The sequence below is a fragment of the Lampris incognitus genome, chromosome 2, assembly GCF_029633865.1.
Source record: "Lampris incognitus isolate fLamInc1 chromosome 2, fLamInc1.hap2, whole genome shotgun sequence".
NCBI lineage: Eukaryota > Metazoa > Chordata > Actinopteri > Lampriformes > Lampridae > Lampris > Lampris incognitus.
In genome coordinates, this window is record NC_079212.1 from 122801657 (window position 1) to 122815675 (window position 14019).

At 40.7% G+C, this 14019-nt stretch overlaps 1 protein-coding gene across 2 annotated transcripts in view; it reads right to left on the minus strand.

Annotated features, from left to right (window-relative positions):
- Positions 1 to 5724: 5724 nt before the first annotated feature.
- Positions 5725 to 14019, minus strand: part of cdk18 (cyclin dependent kinase 18) — a 28748-nt gene continuing 20453 nt past the window's right edge. For both annotated transcript variants that reach the window (XM_056273997.1, XM_056273998.1), the window contains 6 exons: positions 11019 to 11116; positions 10338 to 10443; positions 8532 to 8574; positions 8331 to 8421; positions 6449 to 6526; positions 5725 to 5767 (listed from right to left, as the gene is read on the minus strand). In XM_056273997.1, coding sequence (XP_056129972.1) covers positions 5733 to 5767; positions 6449 to 6526; positions 8331 to 8421; positions 8532 to 8574; positions 10338 to 10443; positions 11019 to 11116 — 451 coding nt within the window. In that variant the 3' untranslated portion in view covers positions 5725 to 5732. The remainder of the gene's footprint in view (positions 5768 to 6448; positions 6527 to 8330; positions 8422 to 8531; positions 8575 to 10337; positions 10444 to 11018; positions 11117 to 14019) is intronic.

Sequence of the window (14019 nt, forward strand, 5' to 3'; positions counted from 1 at the left end):
GGACGTCCTGCTGATTGTCGCTCCGGGTACCGCCCCCTTTCCGCTGTCACTCACTCCCGGGCTTGGTAGGCGGAGCAGTCTGCAGAGGAACGTTCTGCAGCAGGTTTGGCGGTCCTCACGCCTACATCCTCCTGGCTACGTGTAGGTATGGGTGTGGTTACCGCCGTCTAGTGACGTAAACGGCGCTCTCCGTGCGTTCACGACCACAACTACACGTTCACTGACGAAACGGTTATCTCAATAAACGTCGTGTCCGGATGAACTTATCCAACTTTTCTGTGACAACTACACAGTCACAGTTTGTCGACGGTCGTAGATGTTGGTGAAACACCGGCAGCACAATATGGCAGAATATTTTGGATAGATCGCTACAGTTAAGGTCAAAATTATTAGCCCCCTTTATGAAATCAAACAAAACCCTTAACTTTTCCATGGAAATGACCGTAAACAAAAGTGTTTATAGTTTAATTGCTTCCAAAACAACAAAGACAAAATCTCCACGAAGCTTAAGATATTTTACTGATGCGCTGAATTGAAACAAGAAAAAAACAAAAATGACAAGGCCAAAATTATTAGTCCTCTGACAATAGTCAATAGTGTAACTTTTCTGACTCACAACCTCTTACGGTGGTTCCTAACTAGGTTGGCACATGTCTCTTGAGGGATCTTAGCCCGTTCTTCCATGGCAAATTGTTTCAGCTTATCCAAATTGCGTGATTTTCAAGCATTGAGCTCCTGTCCCAGATTCTCAATAGGATTGAGATCTGGGCTCTGGGAGGGCCACTCCAGGACCTTGATTTTGGTGTCCTTCAAAAAGTTTTGGACCAACTTGGATGTATGCCTCGGGTCATTGTCTTGCTGGAAGACCCAGCAGCGACCTAAAGCTAGACTGGCAGCAGATTTCTTTACATTATCCTTCAAAATGTCAACATAATCCGCTTTCTTCATGATACCATGTACCCGAACAAGGTTCCCTGTGCCTAAAACAGCAAAACACCCCCACAGCATTATGCTCCCACCACCATGTTTAACTGTGGCAACTGTGTTTTTAGGGTTGAAGGCCTCTCCCTTCCTTCACCAAACAAAAGCAACATCCATGTGCCCAAACAGCTCAAGTTTAGTCTCATCAGACCAAAGGACAGACTTCCAAAACTCATGCCCATGTTTCAAATGTTCACGGGCAAACTTCAGTCTGGCTCTGATGTGCCGCTGTGTGAGCAATGGAGTTTTTCTTGGATGATGACCTCAAAGCCCACCACGACGAAGAGCCCTCACAACAGTCTTCCTTGAAACATCAAGTCCAGAAGAGGCCAGTTCAGCAACAATCATCTTGACAGAGATCCGGGGATTGTTGTTGACATCTCTGACTATTTTCCTCTCCAAAGTTTTTGAAATATTGCACTTTCGACCATGCCCAGGTTTGTTTCTAACAGAATTTGTCTCCTTGTGCTTTGCAATGATGCAACGCATAGCTGTTCTAGACAGCGAGAAATGCTTGGAAATGGCAGTGTAGCCTTCCCCCTTAAGATGAGCATCCACTATCTTCTTTCTGAGTTCCAGACTGATTTCTTTACCTTTTGGCATGATGAAATCACCTCTTACCAAGAATTTAAGAGTAGTCCCTCTCAAGCCAGTGTTCAAATGCCACTAGCCCTGTTCATTGGAGTCCCTTAAGTAAAGTTCAATACTGATTGATTGCTCAGGTGTAGTTTGAAAGCTGATTGATTGCTCAGGTGTGTTTTGAAAGCAAAAAATCACATGGGCGCTAACAATTTTAACCACCTCAATTTTCATTACATTTGGTATAAAGCAAGCCTGAAGATTTATTTTACATTCCAAAATGTACCAAATAGGGGCCTTAACATTGATAAATGTTTTACTATGTAAAGTTTTATGAATGATGCAAACATGGGGCAGAATTTTAGGGAAATGTGCCACAGTTCCTTGGGGGCTAATAATTTTGACCTTAACTGTGGATAGATAGATAGATGGATGCATGGATGGATAATGGCTATATATTACAAATTGATTGTGTGATTGTAAAAACAATAAAAAAAGAAACATAAATAAAGCTAGGTATTAAAATCTAGTTCGAAAAGTATGTATTTACTTATTTCAAAGCTGCCAAGTGCGACATGAAAATAAGGTTTGAAAATAAAGCTGTCACTTTCACCCGTCATCATTATTATTATCTATATTTTGATTGGTGCATCAACATGATTCGTAGTAAGGTTAGAGGTCACTTTAAGAGCCGTCATACCAGGCTATTTGCGCTCATAAGTGAATGAAAATGAGTTCTTTGAGCCACAAGCATTTAGTGGTCTTCAAACGTGGGGTCAAAATGTTCTTTAAAAAAACTTTTCAGAAAAAGAAAACACCCTAATTTGTATATGTAGCTTACACAACTTTGTTAATCATAACAAATGAGACATGTTTATCTGTCGCTGAAGGAGCTTGATAACTAATCACCCAAACCAGGCGTCCGCTGATGCAATCGAGGGGGCGTCTGTAAAAAAATCATAACAGAATTCAGCCAACGATAACAAAATCTGGGGTAATATTCCTGGACAAAGCCCCAACCCATACACGATGGGATTCCTTCTGTGTTTAGTGCATTGAGCAATGCATGCTAAGGTTAAACGCAGGGTCCTAAAAGAATAAAAGCTTAGGTTTCCATAACAGCTGCATTTTTTTAGGACAATATTTCAAAGCCCAGAATTCCCGAGACAATTCTGTCATTCAGCTTCATAAAACATTAAATTTGTAGCTAGAGGAAAAACTAGACAATTTGTGTGTGTATGCATTAATATTTGTTCCTAGAACCAGTTTGTTCAAAATTCCAAAACTGCTAATGCAGTGTTAACTTTTATATGTGGTGAGATAATGGGATCAAACACAAACTCCATTGGGTAAATATTTTTTTCTGAGCTGGACAATGTAGGCCCTCCAGCGTCAAGCCTCACTGAGCCCAATTGTGCAAGTAGGACAATGGCGCCATCTGCTGGTAATCAATACGTTTCAGTTTGTATGCTACACGTACAGTAAGTATATGAGATATATCGAATAAGTGAATGTTCCACAAGTTCAATAGTTTATTACTTAGATCATAGTTCAATCAAGTTTGCCTTTTAGGCAGCCACAGTACATTCAGTTTCTCTATTTCAACAACAGGATAGACAATCACACAAAATATTTAATATTTAATATCACATCCGATACAAAATTTAAACTTTTGAGCTTTTTATAAAACATTTAGACATGATCTATAGTTTTTCATTTTTCAAATACAGTCTTCTCTTGTTTCTCTGGCATAAAATTCACTGAGAAAGATGAAAACATCTGTTAAAATACATACATATATATATATATATATATATATAATTTCTTTTCATTATAGTATTTAAAATAGTTTCATTTACCACATACACGTACAATAATACTTCTGCCACTGAGGACGGGGGGGGGGGGCAGATGGAAGTGCAATGTACATAGCTGGCTACATCCCTCATCTCCCAGCAGTTTGGACTTTGATTTACTCTCCTCTTTACTTAACTTACTTTTACCAACATGAGTCAAATGTGTACAAGCGGGCTCACCACAATGCCTCCAACCAGTTTCATCCCATATTAGGTGAAAAATATTACTCATTGCACCAACGGTCTTTTTGTGCAAACATACACACACATAGCTACCGACACAGATGCATGCATACATGCCTGACTGCAGAGTTATCCATAGTGCAGCAACCAAGCAGTAGTTAGGGGTTTAGCGTTTTGCTATAGGGAACTTCAGCAATCATCTTGGATACCACAGATTTAACAGCCACCCTCATGTCACTAGGATGGCTGCTCTACCTCTTGGGTAGTGATAGTCAACCAGGTGCCCTGGAGAGCAATGTGTATGTAGGTTTTCATTTCAACCCAACACTAAACTGACTTCAAAAAGTAGCCCTCCCTTGTCTGGTTGAACTAGATGCTGTGATATTGGGTTGGAAAGAAAACCTGCATACACACATCTCTGGTATGGCACATAATTGAGTTTCAGTGCTCTAGGCTAACCTGCTACTCCTTGTCCAAGCAGTCAAAAAATCCCTTGCAAGGCAAGGTTGGTGCCCATTGCTTAATGAGCTCATGTCCATTGCGCTTCATTTGCAGTTCTCAATCTGAAAGCACAGCTAACTTCAGTCACTGGAGGAAGGTGACACAAAAAGGAAAACCACAAGTGAATTACACACGCATTTTGTCAGCGTTATCTTTCATCATGCAGTGTTAATCGAACTGTCACCCTCAATCATACCTCACAAGTGACTGGTACAGCATCCCAGCCCCAAAACATTGAACACCTTATCACCTAGTATGTCTCTTAGAGAGTTAGTCAGGAAAAGAGAGGTACAGTGTGTACACAGGAGAGTGTAGCTTACTCACAGGCCCCATTCCTTAAGCGTGTGCAGATCTGAAGGACTTGTGAAAGTCACTTCCCTCTTCTAGGATGACTTCTGTGCTTATTTCCAATCATCAGATAGGGAGCTGAGAGGGACACTACACAGGGAGGAACAGAAATTCTTACTCTCTGAAATTTAAATGTAGCAGAAAAGTAGTCTTTAACAAATGTGAGCGCTTGTTTTCAAGTTCTAAGAACTTCTCCCCAGCTCAGCTTTGCTGGCCGGTACGGCCACACAAGGTGTAGTGGAGGTTCCCCCTAATCAGAATCTGCTGCTGTGGAATGACTTTCTCATTTGATTAGCTATACCATCCCCATTCACTGCTCTGCAATTATTGGAAGGGAAAGGGCTCTGTGAAGCCGCTGGGGTGTGTTCGGGAAATTAGCCTGGATAAGGTGGGAAGCAAAGGGATGGGGGCCAGTTTCAGAGGACACTTCTGGTTTGTGCAAATTGGAAACTAAGAAATACCCACACTCATATTGAGTTATTTACAGACACAACAAAAACGCCTCCTAACACAGGCTACACAAATTCTCAGAATATCATAGGGTCTTAACACAATCCACACATCATGCAGATTTTACTAAGGCAACTTCACAAAGTTGAAAGTCAAAATTAGTTGTAACTCTGTATTGAGAGAAACCGCACATTAAGTTGAAACACTGCAGTTCACAGTCAGATATTTGGTCGGTTTATTGTTTGTTTCGTGGAGATTTGTGCGAGTAGAGATGCATGAACAATGTGAGGCTACATTTATAATGTCTTGTGTGCTGTTTGTGTGTCCACACACTGCTATAGAGGGTTCACTGGAGGGCGTGGGTGGAGATGATGTGGTTATTATGCCAGATAGACTTGGCAAACACCAGTAAGTAATGTTAACAGTGGTAAAGTAGTTTTACTCACCACTTTTGTCTATCCTGGAAGTACAAATAACCCAGTGTGTGTTGCTGAAGCAGAGTAGTAACAGGTTTGCATTGTGTATGATTACAGTTTGGCAAGATGTGTGTCAATATAGTTGGTGATGAGTGTGTATGTGCGAACGTGTATCTATGTGCACGTGTCCATGTTTCTAACCCAGCTAACGATCATTTCAAGTGCAAAGCAAGTCCATTTAAAACATCTTCTAAGTTGTAAGTTTCTTTTAAAATGGGTAAATGTACATATCTGTTAATGAATACATGCGTGTGAGAAGTGAGCTTCTGAGCTGTGTTGGCTTCTGTGCTACGGTCTTAACAGGCAGTTCCTCTGCTCTCTTTATCTGTCAGAGTATGATTTCAGTGTCTCCGGCTTTCTAGAAGATGCTTTGTCTTCGGTTCTTCCCTCGACCTAAATTAGAGAGAAATTTGGGTTAACATCTATTGTGTTTATCAACAATTATTAATAATAATGGTAAAGTATAATCAAGTATTATAAACATATACATAATATATCAATTTTAGTCACAATTGGCCAGATTCTTATTTGTTTCATGAAGAACCATAACAAGCCTATGATAATGGCTCCATAATGACCACAGTTCTTGCCTAGGAGTCACTGCATATGCATTACCTGTTACTGAAACATATTTACAAGAGGATATTTGGAAGATGATTGCTGGCACCTAATCGTATTTTGTACTCCCCCCCCCCCATTTCAACTCCCTTTTCCTAGTACTATACCAATGTAGTAGGCAACTGAGCAAAATTAGCCTGCTGCTATCAGCTTCTTAGAAATAAACTCCAAGTTACTTTATCATATCAGAACTTATTTTACTGTATTTTGCTCTTATTCATTTTTTGAATAAAAAAAAAACCAAGACAGCCTTTTTCATAAAAGCGGTCATACAACTAATCTTGAATTAAATAGCTGTAAAGGAATGCTCCCTTATTTACAAACAGGTGTTTTAACTTTGTATTTTTGAATACAAATGAAAGTGAAATAACCTTATTTAGATAATTATAAGTTACAATACCACAGTTCTTACAATAATTGTGAAGTGATTACATGTTGCAATCATGCAGCGTATACCTGGAGGCTGGAAAACTGAGCTGCGGTGGCCTGGATCCTTTTGGAGCTGGATCTCCCTGAGAGAAAACACTGAGGCAGCTAGGAGAGACAGAGAAAAGTCACCTTATTATGTACTGATTTATTTATCTATCTTTATCTATTTATTTCAATAATGCAAATAAACATGGTATCCCTTCAGCTGGTTTAACAAGCAAAATCAAGTACTGATGTTCTGCATGCAGATCATAGTTATCACTAGTTTTCAACTCATATCCTTAGTTTAGTCATATACAATTTATAATAGTTTCCCAAACTTTTTTCCTGGGGACCCACTTTTTGAAAAAATGACAAACCATTGCAACCCAAATCACAATTGACCTTATCTATAAATCGTGAGAGGAGCGAATCTGTGTATAAATATCCCTGAACATTTTTACTGCCATTTCCGCATCATCTTTTATAATCTTAAATAGGTAAACCAGCCATTTTCAAGAAATATGTTTGATAAATCCCAACTTCATTTTATGCACATTACTGAACACATATACACATTTTAATTACGTTATAAATGAGACCAAATAAATGCATTTAGGCGGGGTTAATAGGCTATCTCAATTCATTATCTTATTTTTATTTCCTCTCATCAGTAAAACAAACAGAATGTACACTAGCTTTTCATATTAGATTCAATGTTATAAGTACAATTATCAGAACAATACAGACATTCAGTATTATCAAAGACATGCTTCTTGTTGAACGTATTTTGAAAAGCTCATGCCCAAGTGCAGTTACTGTTATCAACAGTGAATCAATCAATTCGAACAGTCAACAATCAACTTGTTAACCACATCAGGTCGATTCCATGTCAAATCTCATTAGGCCCATCATGTGCTATTTACTTATCCTTAATATGATCCTTTTAGGCCTACTCCAAATATCCAATTGTGTATACTAATTTTACTTACACCTTGCTAATGTGATAGGTGGTCCTGCTTGCATCTTACTATTGCATTCCAGTTTGGTGTACAAGTGGAGAGTACAACGCAGCATTCAGTCTATTTCTGGCAGAAACCGTGAGTGTGGTAGAAATACCAATGAGCTCTCTCATGTGGCTCAAAGGTGTACTGCAGATATAAATCTTAAATAAAAGACAATGGAAGAAATTTTGGGGCGGCATGGTGGCACATTGGTAGGGCGGCGCAGTGGTTAGCGCGGCTGCCTCACAGCAAGAAGGTCCTGGGTTGTCCAACCTTGGGGGGTCATCCCAGGTCAACCTCTTTGTGGAGTTTGCGTGTTCTCCCCGTGTCTGTGTGGGTTTCCTCTGGGGGGCTCTGGTTTCCTCCCACAGTCCAAAGACATGTCGGTCAGGTGAATCAGCCATACTGAATTGTCCCTAGGTGTGAATGTATCGGCCCTGTGATGGTCTCGTGGCCTGTCCAGGATGTCTCTCCACCTGTCGCCCAGTGACTGCTGGGATAAGCTCCAGCATCCCGTGACCCAATTTCGGATAAGCGGCTTGGATAATGGATGGATGGATGGAAGAAATTTTGCAAAAAATATTTGACCCAGTCTCCGGGAATGACTGATTTACAATATATTGTTAAAAAACAAAACAAAAAACAAAACAAAAAAAAAACAGTTTAATCAAATCATAGGTAAAGTTAATAAAAATGCATACATATCTGACTTGACACCTTGCATGACAGCCTGTGCCATCGGTATGTGTGTGAATGTGTGGTGTGAACGGGTGAATGTGAGGTGTGGCTGTAAAGTGCTTCGAGTGCTCTGTAGAGCAGAAAAGTGCGATATAAATGCTGTCCATTTACCATTTTGCTTAGAACCCGAGAAGTTGGGGCAACACTCTATATCTTGTGTTAGTCATGTTTTCATGTATATGCCTTACTGTCTGCCAAACTGTGGATGCTCTCCCCCAGGCTCAGGAAGTAAGGATGATGTAGCGAAGCTTCGGAAGAGATTCTGCCCCTGGTGTCATACTGAAATCACAAGTCAACAGCAGCTGATTACAAAGTTGCTACAGTAATAACATACAACTTCATAAAATCCAACTACCAGTGAGGTGAGGACAGCACTTTTTGTCACATACCAACAGTAGAGCAGACAGCAGGTCGATCCCCTCCGTGTCCAACCTGATGGAAACACAACACCAAGTTCGGCTTACATATAGGAAGAGGATTCAATTGTTAATGCACCAATGCTGATATCACCTGTTAGGTTGGTGAATCTATTCTAGTACACGAGTAACCACATGTACCACATTAGAAATTAAACATGAGTGACCATAGATCTTACTCCTTTTTTTCTGTTGAGATTTTGAGATGTCTTGTGAAGATAACTGCATTTTAGCAGTTGCTTTTATCCATCCACCTTAGCATCGTTTTACACTTTAATTTTGTATAATCATACAAGACCTCAGTGGTTGTGAGTGGACAACATACTGTTAAGATGAACATCGAAAAAAAAACATATTGACCATATCTGTGGACATCCTGCAGATAACCCACTATGTTGTAAAATGTGTGCACTCCTTGAAGAGAAGGAAATCAATTACAGGCCGATTAATATCCGCAGAGGACATCATTTAATTAGGAAAGGAAAGCCCAACATACACCCAGCCACAATTATTGGTGGAGAGGTAATTTAAACTGCAGATAATTTAAAAGAACCCAGAAATACTGGCAGGAGGCTCTCTCACAGCGTGCTTGTAGCCATCTGCAAGAAAGAGACTCCACAAGAAACTCTGCAACTTCATTGTAGATCATGCCATCACAGTTTTAAAGGCATAGTGATGTTGGGGGGGAGGGGTGATGAGCAGCAAAGAAAACAGATCAAGAGAGCAGACAAGATTACTGATGTTTGCCATCCTTTTACCCATATATTGAAATATAAAACTGCTTGGTTACAGGTTAGGTGGCATAGTGGTGCAGTGGTTAGCGTGGTCGCCTCACAGCAAGGAGGTCCTGGGTTTGAACCGCGGGGTTATCCAACCTTGGGGGTCATCCCAGGTTGTCATCTGTGTGGAGTTTGCATGTTCTCCCCGTGTCTGTGTGGGTTTCCTCTGGGTGCTCCGGTTTCCTCCCACAGTCCAAAGACATGTATGTCACGTGAATCGGCTGTACTAAATTGTCCCTAGGTGTGAATATGTCAGCCCTGTGATGGCCCGGCGGCCTGTCCAGGGTGTCTCCCTGCCTGCCACCCAATGACTGCTGGGATAGGCCACAGCATCCTGCGACCCCGACTGGGGTAAGCGGCTTGGAAAATGGATAGATGGATGGTTACAGGCTACACAAAAGTAAATATGAACTGGTTGGCCTCTTGAGCTATCATTTAATTTTTAATGTAGTAATGGAGATTTCAAGGCATTCTGACATAATTTGACAAAATTTATTGAAATCATAAACTGTCAGTCCGAGGTGCATTTCCACGTGCACCCGACTCTCCACCCCACAAGTTGGCATTTTTCAGATGTATGTGCTCAGCGGAGATAAGCTGAAACCTGGTATTACATTACTCTTTCAACCAAACAGACAATGGAGATAAACTGGAAGCATGGAAACAATCTCTTTCGCACAATCAATGGGAGGATGAATTTCATTTCACTAAAAATCAAACGGAAACAGTAGCTCTTTTAAGCTCTGTTGCTGTATCACATCAACATGCATTTATCTTACCAAGCAATGCTTCGTCTTTCTGCTGTAAAATCTGGGAGCATGGCCGAAGGTGGTTAAAGTGCTGGATGGTGGTTAAAGCGCTATATTTGGTGCTGCATTACAAAGCATCTCGCGGAGTCTATTCAGTACTTTCCTGTCTTCTCGGCAGGCATACAAAAGTGGTATTGTGCATTTAAAGTGGAGAGAGACTATGTTGTGCTTTCACAATGGTCCTGTCTCACCTGGGCACATGGTTGATAAGGGGCTGACATTTGTACTGAGGGAAAAGATAAAACCTAAACTCTTCATTAGTGCCGATCCCTGGCCAAGTTTCTTCTGTCGGAGTCCCTGAAAGAAAAAAGAAAGAAAGAAACATTTGTTTATATTATTGTATTTTGTTATATAGCATTACCTTCTGTGAATACAGTAGGAGTGTTATTCAGGGATTACTGACCCCTCGTAATAACAGTCCATGATTGCACACAATGTACAAGAAAAGAAAGAAAGACACTTTATTTTGTAGTTGTTCAGTTGCGTTGAATTTGTCTTCTGCATGAAACCCATCCTATTGTACAGCAGCAGTGGGCAACTGCAGCACTCAGGGACCAACTCCAGTTCTTCTTTCCATGGCCTTGGTCAGGGTCACATTATTATAGTATTAACCCTAACATGCATGTCTTTTTGATAGTGGGAGGAAACCGGAGCACCTGGAGGAAACCCACGCAGACACGGGGAAAACATGCAAACTCCACATGGAACGGTCTGGGGTTCGAACCCAGGACCTTCTTGCTGTGAGGCAACAGTGCTAACCTCTGGGCCACCGTGCCACCCTAATTACAAACAGAATGACATACAGTAGTACAAAACATAAAACAGTGTATTCACTTGGAGAGGTTGCCAACAAATAGACAGCGGTTCCTTACCCATGAGTCTGAAGACCAACTGTAGCTCCTCTTTTACAGTGGCTCCAGGAAACATGGGACGGCCTGTCATCATCTCATAAAGGATACAGCCCACACCCCTTTAACAGGACAGAGAGAGTGACGATGAAATAAGCTTCTCACCGAGTTCACAGGGTCATTAGATATGATATAAAACTTGTATGCTTTTGTTAAATATTCTCATTTCCATTTTAAAATGATACACACAAATGCCTGCCAATCACACACACACACACACACACACACACACACACACACACAAAAGCTTCAAAGAAGGATGATCACAAGCACAGCCGTATATGGGCTGAGTGACCACGCCGGAGCCTTGCACACCTGGTTTTTGCAGTTAGACGAGCAGTACAAAGGCTGCCATTGTGTTCTGAGCCGAGGATGGCCATATTTTCCCTTTCATGGTTAATTAGTCCTTCACAGATTTTCTTGCCGTGGCAAATTACTAATGAGCACAAAACCTATGCGCGAAGTGAACACAAACAAGTCATATTTATCAGATGAGTAGTGAGTCATAGCACTGAATATAGACCTAGAAAGCTGCCAAAATATCACAACACACTGAATATGTTCTATGTACTATATGCCCATGATTTGCAAACAAAATGTGATTTATAACGGCCCCACGATTTCCAAATATGCAAACCATGCTTTAACAACCAAGACGTTATGACCGTTTCTGATTTGCAAAGTTTAATAACTTTGTAAAAAAACAAAAGAAAAAAAGATACAGACCTGCCTCTCTCTACATTCTCCTAAAATTGCATATATTTGCATTTAAAATGAGTTTTAGATCACTTGCACAAAATGGTTATGATAAGATCTACCTAAAATGACCATGAGCAGTCAAAATGACAGCTCGTAATTTGCGCGTGATCGTGCGCATCATGTTACAATTTATGACGGGCTTTGGTTGCATCGTTTCCTTCGCAAAGTTCATTGCTCTGCCCTAGGAAAAAAAAAACTAGCATTCTGCGGTACAGAGAATTAGTCTAAATTTGATTTTGATTATTGCCAATATAAGCACCATGACTACCACCAACGTGTTGCGGTATTTATGGGCGTCGGACAGTGGCCATTTTAAATTGTTTGAAAAATAGTATTTAAAATGTTAATCTTGGTGTCAGTTAGATTCTTAACAGACATACTAACATATGTAATGCATTAATATCGCAACTGGGTATTTATCTTGACAGAATATAGTGTTTAAAAACCGTGGCAGTCAAAATGACTGCCCGTGGTCCTTCTAGTAGTTTTTAAATTCCGGTCGTTGTTTGGGACTGTTTTAATATTTATTTTCAGTTCTTTTTTTACATTTTACATTTCATAGGCCTTGTTACGTTTGTTAGATTAGCAATATGTGTTTTCCGTTTTGTTTTTCAGGTCATAATTTCACTTTTTCAATTTTGCTATTCAAGTTCGACCATGTCTCTCTGAAGTTTAAAGTGTTTAAAAATAGTATTATAGTTGTTGAAATGTTAATTTTGGTGTCAGTCGTTTCCTAACAGACATACTAACATATGCAATGCATCTCAATTGGGTATTATCTTGATAAAATAGAGTTTAAAAACCGGCGGTCATTTTGACCGCCCATGGTCGTTTTAGGTAGGAGTGAAATCCCGGTCGTTCTAGTATTAAAATATAACACACACCTTTCAAACAGGCACGTGCTTTGCAAATAAAAAACGGCTATAAAAATGCAATGTGTTTTGCAAATACAAATGCTAGTTGTAAACAAAAGCTGGACAGATTCCACAAATGTAGAGAAGGAATGCAAATAAATAATCAACATTTTGCATGTCTGTGTCATCAGCTCAATACAGCACATCTTTTTGACAAGTACACAGCAACACGTGATTTGTGGATCACGTGACTTTTGGCACTGTTATTCCGTTTGTAGGAGTTGCAAATGCAAATGCCTCAAAAATGGGTTACGCACCAAAACAGTAGGCATCTACCCATTCATCCATTATCCAAACCGCTTATCCTGCTCTCAGGGTCGCGGGGATGCTGGAGCCTATCCCAGCATTCATTGGGCGGCAGGCAGGGAGACACCCTGGACAGGCCGCCAGGTCATCACAGGGCCAACACACACACACACACACACACCTAGGGACAATTTAGTACAGCCAACTCACCTGATCTGCATAGACTGTGGGAGGAAACTGGAGCACCCTGAGGAAACCCACGCAGACACAGGGAGGTTATGCAAACCCCACACAGAGGACGACCCGGGACGAACCCCAGGTTGGACTACCCCGGGGCTCGAATCCAGGACCTTCTTGCTGTGAGGCAACAGCACTAACCACCGTGCCACTTGCATCTACCCTCCATTCAGCTCATTTAGCTTTCCAAAGGAGTTGCTTCAGATTTTTGCAGATCAGTCAGAGCGCATGGATATGGTGTTTCAACATGAGTGTTCAACAGGTGGGTTAATGCTGCATTCGAGACAAATCAGAAATCAGAACCTCCGACTTGAAAATGTCCATTTCCGATTTTAAAACGTTCAAACCAAAAATTTAAACAGTGATGTGGCTATGACTCATCAGTGCATTTTCCTGTGATTTGTTTGGCACCAATATTTATGTGCAACTGTTTTCTTGTTCATTTTACCACACTGCCTCTTCATGCATCTTCTCATGCAGTTAAACAGTTTTTAATCTTTGAAAAAGCAGCTGTTTATTAGCTGCTCACAATTCATGGCCCATGAGTTTCTAGGCTTTTTCTGCATCAAGGTTGATGAGATCATAGACAAAATTAGTTCTTCAACTCCAGTTACTCCTGCAGATCCTGTCTTACCAAATTCATATCTATACAAGAACTCACTGATAGTCCCTGCTATTAGAGCTTTTGAGACTATCTCTCTTGGTACTTTGACTAACCTAATGTCAGCTTCTAAACCAACTGCTTGCCTACTTGACCCTTTTCCAGCAAAACTTTGAAAGGCCTCTGGACTTTCTTGGGACCTACAATG